Source organism: Eptatretus burgeri, chromosome 2 (assembly GCF_056783735.1).
Source record: "Eptatretus burgeri isolate ZD-2024b chromosome 2, Ebu_testis_v1, whole genome shotgun sequence".
NCBI lineage: Eukaryota > Metazoa > Chordata > Myxini > Myxiniformes > Myxinidae > Eptatretus > Eptatretus burgeri.
Window position 1 is genome coordinate 33,221,075 of NC_140962.1, and position 12,727 is coordinate 33,233,801.

The 12,727-nt window shown below is 46.0% G+C and overlaps 1 protein-coding gene across 10 annotated transcripts in view; it reads left to right on the forward strand.

Annotated features, from left to right (window-relative positions):
- Positions 1-12,727, forward strand: part of LOC147031767 (CLIP-associating protein 2-like) — a 222,723-nt gene that overhangs the window by 114,276 nt on the left and 95,720 nt on the right. For 8 of the 10 annotated variants that reach the window (XM_085867107.1, XM_085867049.1, XM_085867058.1 and 5 more), the window contains exons 16-18: positions 1,743-1,853; positions 2,137-2,199; positions 2,970-3,073. In XM_085867107.1, the coding sequence (XP_085723233.1) occupies positions 1,743-1,853; positions 2,137-2,199; positions 2,970-3,073 (278 nt within the window). The remainder of the gene's footprint in view (positions 1-1,742; positions 1,854-2,136; positions 2,200-2,969; positions 3,074-12,727) is intronic. The other 2 variants (XM_085867069.1, XM_085867079.1) reach the window with 1 other exon arrangement.

Genomic DNA, 12,727 nt, shown 5'->3' on the forward strand with positions numbered 1-12,727 from the left:
CTATAGAGTGAGAAATATGCATCCCAGAGGCTATCTGATGCCATAATTGAAAAATTTGGATGCCAATTAGTAAATATATGCAATATTAACTTTCTAGAGGAGTCCATTATAAAATTATAAGCCCCTGAAGTTGAAAAAAAAATGCGTTTTTCCCATTTGGCATTTTTAGGGCCAAATTTCAAAGGTCTCTCGAGATAGATATTTTTTAAACTATGAGGAATTGAAAGCTAATCTTTTGCATGGTGGGTTGAGCCATATAGATCTACATTTAATATTTTTTTCCAGCAAAATCTGAGGAGGTGACCTGGGGAGGTTTTTGAAATTTAGGTGAGTTGGCATGGAATGACCCTTGAGAGAGATGGCCCTGATCCCATGTCTGACAATGGGGGCGTCCATTCATTGTTGGGAGAGCAAAAGCATCTTGTCCAAGGTGGAGTGACCTGGTCTGAATCTGAATTGATGATGTAAAATGAGACCATTGGAGAAAACAAGTATTTGATTTCGACTGTGATTATGAATTCCATGACCTTGCTGATGATTGAAAGTAATTTAATGGTCTGTAGTTGAGGAGATAGGTTTTTTGCCCTGGTTTATGTAATGCAGCTATTGTCATTTCATGTGCAGCCTGTGGCTGCTGTTTGCATAATTTCTGGAAGCACGGCTGGGCTGCTGGTGTAGTGCCCTTGTTACCAGTAAGCTGGTACACATGTTTCCGACCTCGGAAGTATGACAAGCTGTCCCCTACCTGTTGTTATTTCAATGGCGCGACAGGGTCTTCAACTTAAGACCCGAAAATCTTAAGCCAGCCATCACCTTAATCGTTAAGCCAACACCAGGCTAATGTAATGCAGTGATGCTGGCTGATTTCCAAGCAGATAAAATATGATCGATGGCAAATGATATTGTGAAAAAGGCTGAGAGAGGAAGTGCAAGAACAGCAGAGCATGTTTTCAGAACATGTAAGCCAATGCTATCCAGTCCAGTTGCAGAATCAGAGTTGAGGGTTGCCAGAAACTTCTCCACCTTCTCAGGTGACAGACATAAAGTCCAGGAGCAGTTGGGTGCGACTGGATAGGTTGTGTGCAAAGAGCAAGGGGTTGGGGACATGATATTTGGAAGCAAACACAGAATGAGGCATTCAGCCCTCTCACAAGTGGAGTCTCCTGTGGTGCCATTTGAATTGAGGGAAAGGATGGAGGGGAGCATACCCAGAGACAGACTTAACAAGGTGCTATAAATTATAGATTGAGAATTTGAAAGTGAGGTTGCTTTACCTGACCGTTTAAAAAGAACTAAGGTCATGGGCCTGCTGATATTGACCCTCTATTTGGAGAGATTCTGAACTGAAAGATGAAAACTTGAATTAAGGATGGAGTCAAGCTGTTGATCCAGTTGGAAAATTGGTAAATCACTTACAAATTGCAACTAAAGTTCTGACTTTCGGCTAAAAACTATTTTGAGGTTTGGGAATTTAAATAAAATGACAACTCTCGGGTGTTGTAGAATTATTATAATTTGGAACCTCCTTTAAATGTTAAAATGTAATGCATGAAGAATAAACGCTACTGTTAAAATAATAAGTTATTATCATAGTTATGAGGAACAGCCTTTTTTAAATAAAATGGAGTGCGTGTGTGCCTGCTTGCATGCACACATTTGTCTGCGTATGTAACCTGTTTGGTAAATGGTAGTATGTGAGCTGGATTTGGGGTGCGGGTTTTTCAATGATTGCGCTTTCAAAGTGCGGTGTCCCAGCCGCATCCCACGACCAAGTTTGAGTCAAGGCTGCAGCCGCAATACGAGTCGAGACAGCAGCCGTGATGCGAGTCCTGTCCGCGTATACACTACCATGGGTGAGTGGTTGTATGGAAGCCTGAATCGCCTGCCTGCCTGCCTCGTGCCACCTGCTTCATGTCACCTCCAAACAGAGTGCTCTTCCTCGCTCGCTTGCCTCGGCTTCCTGAACCATGCCTTGCACCCACACTGTTCCCCAAGTACTTTCACCTGGGCATGTTGAAGGCACTTGGTGTTCTACCGATGAGTTGTGCTTATATTTCCCACATTAATGAGCTGCAAAGCAGTATTCATATATCTCAACTCTCCCCATCTCTTCCCTTTCGTTTTCTCTGCCCACAGGTACACGGCAGCACTCTCGCTCCACAAGTGCACTCACCTCAGCTGGCGTCTTCGGTCTGCCTGGTACAGTCTGAGCAATATTTTGTAATTCTATTAACATTGTGCATTGTTTTCTATGGTGTAAACCAATTCTGGCAGATATGTCAAAGATGATCATAGTGAGAGTGGTCAGGAAACTCATTCTGTTGAAAAGAGCAATTCCTCATAGATGCCTGAAATAATTATAGCATGCTTGTTAGTGACCTACGTAGGTAAAAATGCATATGGTCAGGAGACCTTGAATTATCCACAAACATGGATCAACTGATGACTGGTAATGAAAATGATGAAATGGCAAATTTATATAACTTGCATTACCAAGCTTGTTTTTTGTGTATGGGGGGTAAACTACATAAGGTAAGTTTTCATGAGCCAAGATGGAGTTTTAAAAAAAATGTTTTTTTTGAGTGTTTTTGTTTGTTTGTTTGTTTGTTTGTTTTTCCTTTAATGGCATCGGTTACCCTCATCTACCACGAAGGAAAATGTGTGATAGACTGGAAAATACATGTAAAAGGACTAGTTTTGCAAGCACAGGACCATTCCTCGATAGTTGGTTGAAAAATCTTCTGGATTTCTACCAATGTGTCATCGATAGAATGACTACACATGTCGTTCAAACATCTAAAACGGCATATTATGTAGGTATTTACAGAGGAACTTAACTCAGTTAATCTTTTTTGGGGATTTGGCCAAACCGCAAGGACCAAACTTGTATACATCGAAACACTTACTGTTTAATCTAATCGGTATCAATAAAAGACTGTGATGTGCTGCCCTGTGCTTTGTGTCTGCAGACACCTATGTTTTGGGGCAGAGCCGCGGTTTGTCTTCCTCTGTGAATGCCATGCGTTTGCTGGATTCAGGATCTGATGTTGAGGCTGCTGTGGCTGACGCACTGGTGAGTGTTTTACCAAATCTAGCTCACCACTTCCTTTTGGATCTTGCAAAGTATGTTCTGTATTTTTTTTAGTCTTGGTTTATGCATGGATGGGCTGCATGTTTGGCATGTTTTTTTTCAGCTGAATTGCTTTTGTGCACCAGTTGCCCCGGTCATCCTATTTAAGTGGCACTTTGCTTCTTTTCAATGCAAATTGTGCAATTGTGCATCCTCGACTGAACACTGCTTCATTCGTCGTCCACAAATTTTGCTATTGGCTACAATTTTTTTTTCAGTTCAGTATGTCTTTTGGGACGCTCTTCTACAACCTCATCTTAACTATTCTTTAACTGTTGTACTATTTGCTGAAGGATCATTGTAAATGAGTTTCATCATCCATGGATGATACAAGAAGGCTTATTGAACCTTTGAGTATTGAAGACTATATACAGAATACAGAAATGCATAAATATAGAAGATGGTTGATCCTCGAGATTGTTCCTTTCTTTGCAAAATTCTTATTTTTGGTTGGGCATGTGGGAGAGTCAGCACAGGCTGATCTGCCTGCATTTCCAGTGATGATCTAAAAGCGTCTTAAAGGCCTTCACTGTTGGGACCCCATCTACATGTTGTGGAAGACTGCTCCAATCAGTGATGTTCTTTTAACTAAAAAAAAAATAATAATAACCTTACCTGATGCTTCATCTGTCTCTCTGCCTCAAAAAGAACTTCCATCTGTGACCTCTTGTGGGTAGAGAGCTTGCCTTTTCAAAGAAATCCTGTTGTAGCTGTTTTAAATGTTTGAAAATCTGGATCATGAAACCTCTTGTGGTGATAATTCAGCGAGTGCATGTCAAATTTCTTGAGCCTATCTTGATATGATAGATGTCTTGTAGATGACACAATCTTGGTAGCTTTTCTCTGAAGCATATTCTAGTTTATCTGCATTGGAAACAAATGCAGGGCTTCATTCTGAGTACAACTGTATTCAAGCACAGGTCTCACAAGGGAATTGGATAACAAGGGAAGTGTATCTACTCTAAGGTGGCTGAAAGCTCATTTATCATTCCCAAGCTTCTGTTGGCCTTGTTTACAGTTGTAGCAATGTGCCTGTGAAAGTGAAGATCCTCATTTATAATGATCCCAAGATGCATTTCTTCTTGCACTGCTACTAGAACTTGCCTATACAGTTGATATATCTCCCAACTGTTGCTGTTTCTAAGATGGAGCACTCTGCATTTGTGAGTATTAAAAGGCAGCTGCAATATAGATGACCAATCTTCAGCTTGAAGAAAGTCTCGCTTCAGTAAGTCCTTTGAGATTTATTCTGGGCAGGTCCATAGATCTTGATTTTTTTTTTTCCATCTCCATGAATCAAGGTCTTGTTCAGCACAATGATGCACGAGGAACTTTGGTGCAGAGGGAGGCCATTCGGCACATCATGCCTGTGCTGCACCAACCCCGATAGCATCATCCATTCACATACAAGCTACCTACAAGTCCTGCCAATATCCCCATACCCTTTTTCTGAATTGCATCCAGGTACCGACCAAAATCCCATTTAAACTTATGCACCCCTCCACTGCCACTACCTTTCCGGGGAGGCAATTCCATGCATTAACCACTCTGCAACTGAAAGACCCCTGCCTTACAAGTGTCCGATAACTTTCATCATCTTTACCGTCAATCTATGGCCCCTGGTCATAACACTGTTAAATATCTGCTGGAAAAAACCTTGCTTCACCTATGTTTAATCATGTCCACACCCTTCATTATCTTAAACATCTCTGTCAGATCCCCTCACAATCACCTCCTTACCAATCCATTCAAACATCCTTCAAACATTTCTAATAGCTGAGTCGAGCGAACCCTGGTATCAGTCTAGTAGATCGATGCTCTACCCTCTCTAAAAAAAGCTATGGCCATCCTCAGATGTGGTGATGAAAACAGTACACAATATTCTACACGAGGCCTCATTACAGTCCTATACAGTGTTAATATGACCTCTCTTGATTTATGATTGATCCCCCTCCGAATACAACCTGAAACTCTGTTAGCTTTACATATAGCTGCCTGTCACTGTCGTGTCTGCTTATCTCCCTCCACCCCCCCCCGTCCCCCTCTCCACCCCTCCCCCTCTCCCCCTCTGTATCTTTTATCACCCTGAGATCATTCTCCTGGTGACATGTTCCAAGATTGCCCCTTGCATTATGTAATCCCTATTTTCATTATTCTTACCCAACCCCAGCGCCTTACATTTCTTCATGTTCAATTGCATCTGCCAATATTTTGCTCACTTTATTAAAGTATGTAGACTTTCCTGAATCTGATCATCACCCTCTTTGCTATATACTTTTCTTCCAAGCTTTGTGCCATCTGCACATTTAGAAAGCTGACTCAACCCCAAATCATTGATGTAAATTTTGGAATAACTAGCAGCATTGGCATACTAAGGGGGGGGTGCAGGGAGGGTGGTCCACCCCCTGGGTGACCGCCGGGGGAGGGGGGGAGTGCCATTGGGAGAGTTGAAGTTTAAACTCATTTGCATACACCATACACGTCTCGGCCACGATGGTAGCTCGACGTACCCTATGGGTTTACCCTTTCATTCTGAAAATTTCCTTTGATGTGTTTTTGTTATATCAATGCCAAGCAGTATTACCTGTATGCTTAATTTTTAATGTCCTACATTTTTCTGATTTCCAATTTGCTTACTACAGGTACAGTGCTGTAATCCGCTTGAAAATTAACTTGCAAACATCAGTTATGTTGTCTATGTGTTTAATTTTTTTAACTATATTATTCATCTCAGGCATGGGGGGGGGGGGAGGGAAGGAAGGGCCTTGGGTGCCAAATACTCTAGGTACGCCCCTTACTAGCAGAAGTACTCGGTGTTGCTCTGTGTAATTTTTTGTGGGGGGTCTAAAACACTTCCCTACACCCACTAAGAAATGGGGTCAGGGATTATTTAATACTAGTGCGTGCCCGTAGGTGCGTGCCCGTAGGTGCGGGCCCGTACGTGCAAAAAAAAAGAAAATTATTTGTGACGTCAATAGTGATGTCATAGCACCGTGTCCTGTCATTGGTCGATAAATAAATGGCCGTAACATGGGAACCACTTGTCCGATTAATATCAAACCTTGAAAAACCACATCCTCAGGTCCCCAGCAATATTCCTGGCAAGTTTCAATTAGATCGGACCAGGGGTTGTTGAGAAACGGCAGTCGCAGACACACACACACACACACACACACACACACACACACACACACACACACACACACACACACACACACACACACGCACACACACACACACACACACACACACACACACACACACACACACACACACACACACACACACACACACGCACACACACATTGCTGGAATTATAGATAGATTACCTTTCACGCAGCTACAAAGGCTTAGGCACAAAAGTGATGAAAGTAATAAATGGCTCCAAAATCCAACTATTTCTTTTTTCAAAACCTTTTTGCCTGAAACATTCCCCGGCACTCGCTAAAGACCCTCTGAAAGTTTGACTAATATGGGTTCAGCCATCTCTAAGTAAAATTGGACACACAGACACACATAGAAACAGCTCTCTTATAGTTTCGAAGGGGGGCGTGTAAGCAAGTTTTCATCAGTAACCAGGTCATTATCCACCATAGTCCCGACAAATAACTAAATTAAATTTTCATCCTAACCTGCTCTTTATAATTTTCGGGATGCGCTAGTCGCCCCCCAGGACCGAATCTTGCTCCTGACACCAAACCGTTGCGGATCTGGAGTTTGAGGCTTGCCACAAGGGGAAGCACTCAGGTTCCTCCTGAACGCCTGGTCCTGAGGCCACTGGACAAAGAGAAATAACGCCAACGGGTTGTGAAGCAATCACAAACTCCGATTGGTACTGCCAATCCTGGCAGGGTTACACTACTCCACATGATATCTTACCTGTGGATGGCCATACCAGAGGGGGGGGGGTGGGGGGGGGGGTCTTGTGCGCTCGATGTGTACCTGCATTAACTTGCGGTATCAGGTGCAGCCAAACGGGGCTGCCAAGTACGCACCAGCTAATAAGATCCAATTAGTGGGGTAAAACTTCCCAGCTTACAACGTGTTGACCATGCTGGACCAATGGAGGAAAAGGCAGAATGAGCTGGGTACATTTACGACGACAGCAATTTATTTATAAAGCGAGAGTGAGGAAACGCATATGAACAGTAATAAAAGGTTTTATTACAAGCAATATGTACAGCAGGGAAAATAAGGATTCATGGGCTACAGCAAAATAAAATACAGTTAAATACAACATCAAAGACACAGGGCAGAGTTAACCTGATACTAAACTCTCAATTATGCCAACATGACAGGTGCCATCAGACACACATCTGAGGAAAGTAGAAAGCAAAGAAAGATGAGAGAAAGTACAAGGTGTGAATGACCTCTTTGTACCTGGCATGGTTGACGGACCAACGCAACTCAGTTGCTTCGGAGGGGGAGGAGGGAAGAAAACAGGGTGCCTATGGTGCGTGAGTGAGGAGGTGCAATGAGGTGTGCGGTGATTGGCAGATGAGGTGGAGAAGAAGGTGTAAAGATATAGGCAAAGCAGTTGTGGGGGGGGGGGGTCAGGTCAGGTATGGGAGCATGTGCCAGAACAGCACGTCGCTGCGTCCACTTTCCGCCGGTACTCCAGGGGCCTCCGTCTGGCCATCCCCCAGGCAGATGCCAGGCCCATCCCCATCTCCTTGAGATGATGGTCAACCTGTTGCAACCATGAGGCACGTGGTCGACCCACTGGCCTCCTCCACTCATGAGACTCCCTCGCTGAGAGAATCTGGTGAGCAGGATCAGAGTCAGGAAAACGAGCCACATGTCCATACAGCCGCAACTGACGCTCACGGACTATGCAGGTAACAAATCTCATCCGAGTCTCTCTCAGCAACCGCTCGTTGGACACAAAATCCGACCAGCGATAGCCAAGGATTCTCCGAAGAGACCTGGTACCAAAGGAATTAAGTCTCCGTCTCAGATCCTTGGTCAGAGTCCAGGTCTCGCACCCATAGAGCAAGACTGGAAGTACCAAGGACCTGAAGACTCGGACTTTCGTCCTCCCGCACAGGTACCGGCAGCGCCATACCCCATGATCCAGTGAATCCATGACTCCCCAGGCCCGACCCAGACGTCTATTGACCTCTGACTCGCAGCCAGCAGAGACATGAATATCACTGCCAAGGTAAGTGAATCTCTCCACGACCTCAACATCCTCACCACAAACAGACACAGACAGGACAGCAGCATCCAAGATGTCACCGAAAGCCTGGATCTTAGTTTTGACCCAAGAAACCCATAATCCCAACGGCTCCGACTCCTCATTCAGCACCTCGAGGGCCCCCAAGAGGATGTCTAAAGTCTCCGCAAAGATGACTGCATCATCTGCAAAGTCAAGGTCCGAGATCTTGACATTCCCAAATGACGCACCGCAACTTGATCTCTCCGACATCCTCCCTAGAATCCAGTCCATACAAGTACTGAAAAGTGTGGGGGCAAGTACACATCCCTGACGAACTCCAGTAACAACTGGAAATAAGTCAGAGATGGTACCACCACACTTCACAGCACTCTCAGTACCAGAGTAGAGTTCAGACATCAGATCGATCAGTTTTGGTGGCACCCCACGAAGACCAAGAATCCTCCAGAGGACATCCCGATTCACTGAATCGAACGCTTTACAGAAATCAACATAGGCTGCAAGCAGCCCCTGCCGAAACTCTCGTCTGCGTTCGGTGAGGACACGAAGTGCAAGGATACGGTCAATCGTTGACCTCTTTGGTGTAAAGCCTGACTGCTCTGGACGCTGGTGCTCAAGCAGATGGTGGCGAACCCTATCGAGAATTATCCGAGCAAAGACCTTGCCCGGCACTGAGAGCAGCGTCACCCCTCGGTAGTTGTTGCAGTCTTGGCGATCACCCTTCCCTTTCCAGAGAGGGACAACAAGGCCCCTCTTCCAGTCAGTTGAGATGATGCCTGTGTTCCAGGCAGAGCACAAAACTGCATGCAACGACACGAGTGCAGCATTTCCACCAGCCTTGAGAAGTTCGGCATGGATGCCACAGATCCCTGGAGCTTTGCCCCGTTTCAACTGGTTCACCGCAGCCCGTGTTTCCACAAGCGTAGGTGGACCACAGTTGATTCGAGGGTCAGCAACAGGGATTGTAACACCCTTGACGTCCAACTCGACAGTTGGGGGATCAGCCTGGTACAACCGCTCAAAGTAACCGGCCCAGCGGGCCTTCACTTCAGACTCCTCTGTCAAGAGCCTACCACTCTCTGCTCGAACTGTAGTGCTCCGAGGGATGGGCTTGGATGAACGTAATGCGCGAATTCCCCTGTAAGCAGGACGAGAATCACCTGTCCACAGATGATGCTCTACCCCCTCACAGATTCCTCGCACATAGGCCTCCTTGTCCACCCTCAGTGCACGTACAGTTTTACGCCTCAGCTCCCTGAACAGCTCAGCTCTGCCATTCAGCCTGGCCCTGCGACTCTGGTCAATGGTATCCAGTGTCCCTTGAGAGACAAAATTCTTCTTTGCCCTGCGGTGAGCTCCAAGGCATCCAACGGCAACACCGGCAACCGGGGGGGGGGGGGGGGTAGTGTCGGAAATGAAGCAAAGAATGCATGAGGAGAATAAACTTGACGTGAGTGAAGAGAAATCTGTTAATGTAATTATTAATTCGTATAAAATTGCACTTCGTCTAGCGCCTGGCTCTCGATGTGCTCAGACCAACTGCCCCCTCCGCTCAACGCAGCCACCAATGGGAATGCACAAATTGAGCCAGACGAGACGAAGGCGGGACCAGACAAAGAGAGTGAGCATCTGGAACTCAGTACATTTATAATCCTCCTGCGAGGGTGGAACCCTGGAGGTGGGACAGGAGGGTCATGGGCATATCCTTGCGCCACCATTGGCATGCAGATGCGCTCATCCCAGCCTTGGCTTCGCCCAGGCGAGGATTTGGAACTAGAAATGCCCTCATTCACCCCTGAACCCGGCCATGTGATGGAGCTCCGAGATTCAGCATGGAGCGAAGCACCCCATCATACGCCCTGTCCATGAGCACATCTCCTCACTCCCGCTGGTCCCAAAGGGTGGGTGATGGTCATCAGTGGCAGCGTTGAGCATGGTGGTGAGCTTTGGTGTGGTGGTTGAAATGTCGTCGTTGTGGCATTCATGGTGGTGAGTGGAGGTGAGTTTTGGATAGAGGCGGTTGTGGCGTCATAGCAGTTGTGATGAGTTCTTGATAGAGGCAGTTGTCGTGGTTGTAGGGAATGTTGCAGCATTGGGGTTCGAGTACGCCGACGGTCTGAGGTGATATGTCGTTGAAGAATGGCGTGAGGTTTGAATAGGAAATGGCGCACATGCTAATGAGCTGCTCGTGTGCATGTTTGCGTGAAGAAGGAGAGGTCGTGTGCATGAAATAAGGTTAAATATAGTAGATAAAAGAATAAAGAATGGGATATAAGACCTGCCTAAAAGCCCTTGCAATGCATTTTGTCCCATATACCCACTGGTCATGAGGGAAGGGCAAACTAAAACAAATAATAATAAAATATCTGTCTCGAGACCGCTATATTTTGTATGCCTTAGTCCTGAGGGAGTGCTGGCTTTGCAGAACTGCAACAATATGTGCTTTATTTTAACCGCCGGTGCGTGCCGACGATTTTTTTGGTCAAATCTGTGGTAATTACCTCCCAGTCTATCTTGGTTCGAACAATGCTAGACCAATAGAAGGAAAGGACAAACAAGGACAGGTTGGAAATCGACCAATAATTTATTAATAATAAAATTGATAAATAGAAAGAACTTTTTATTTGCTGAGGTAAATAAAGAATTTCAAAGCAAAATCAATCAAAATGCCAGGAAAGAGACAAAGAGCAAATGCTTATCGGGGGTTGACTTACAGCTAAATGCAGACAAGGGTACCCAGCAGCTCATTCAGGGGGAGGGGAGATGGAGAATCGTCTCGCTCACCAGAAAGTCATCCGTGGAGCGAAAACGTCCTGATATGAAAATGCGTGCGTGCGTGTCATGTCCATCGTCAGTACCCAGCTCTGCCGTGCACCCTCTCGCGGGGCAGCCTTGAAAACCAGTCGACATCTGGAGGACACCGAGATCGTCCGTCGTGGGTTTAGATCCTGGTGTTGTTGGTGATCGACCCGTGCCTCACTTGTTGGCGGCACTGCTCACACCCACACGCGCACCACATGCTCACTTGCTGAAGCACTGGAAGGGCGAATTGTCTCCGGCGCTGGTCAGACACCCGCTTCTTGGTCGCTTCTCTCGCCCTTTGCTTTTTCCTCTCTCCTTTCGCTTTTCCTCTCCTCACTGAACGTCCCTCTTTCGCTCGTTTTTATTTTATATCACAGAACGTCTCTCCTCACAGAACGTCTCTCCTCACAGAACATACCTCATGCTTTCTCTCGCTCATTTTTATATCCCTGGGCCGTCTCCACAGGGTGTCGTCCACCCCAAGCTCACCCCGCCCCACTGGGGCATGGTTGCCATGACGACCCGTGCGCTCTCAAAAAAGGCGGGCATCGGAACTCTCGAAAGAATGCTGCTGAGGAAAAACGAAGGCGGGCTTCAGAGCTTGTGAAAGAAATGTGTGTGAACGTGTCTGTCGTAAAGAAAAAAAGCTTCCCATAAGAGAGGGGATCCATCCTTTACCCTTCTCAATGCATCACATGTAAATCCCATTCGACATGGGGATGGGGCTAATCTGAACATTCACTTAAGGAAATGACTGTCTGAGGACCTGGATGTGTGGATGCATTCATCAGACCGATTCTGAAATCCGTAACAATATCTATATATATATATATATATATATATATATATATATATATATATATATATATATATATATATATATATATATATATATATATATACACATACACACTGCCAGATACCACGTCCTCTCCCTTCCCCTCACTCATCTCCACTCTTCCCCCTCCACTCTCTGCCCCCTTTCTTCTCTCCCTCTCCCCTCTCTCCTCCACTCCCCTCCCCCGCAACCTTCTCCCTTCCCCCACTCCCTCCCTCCCCCAATACTGAACTATGTCTGAGACAGTGGAAATTCCACGTAATGTAAAATGTGACTTCAACACCTCAGCAATTCCTCCTTCCCTCTCCACTGTCTCCTCTCCCCTCAACACCCACTCTCTGCCTTCACTACCCCCTTACCCAATTTCAAAGGGGTCCTATATAATATGACAAAAGCTTTCAAAGTAGTTATGATGTAACTCTCCCCCCCTATTTCCTTTCCCCCCTATTTCCTTTCCCCCCTATTTCTTTTCCACCCTATTTCCTTCTCCCCCTATTTCCTCTCCCCCTATTTCCTCTCCCTCCTATTTCCTCTCCCCCTATTTCCTCTCCCCCTATTTCCTCTCCCCCTATTTCCTCTCCCCCTATTTCCTCTCCCCTATTTCCTCTCTCACCCCTGCCTCTCCCTCCTATTTCCTCTCCCCCCTATTTCCTCTCTCACCCTGCCTCTCCCTCCTATTTCCTCTCCCCCTTATTTCCTCTCCTCCATATTTCCTCTCTCACCCCTGCCTCTCCCTCCTCCCCCCCACCTTTCCCACAGCTTGGAAGAGCTTTCAATGAGG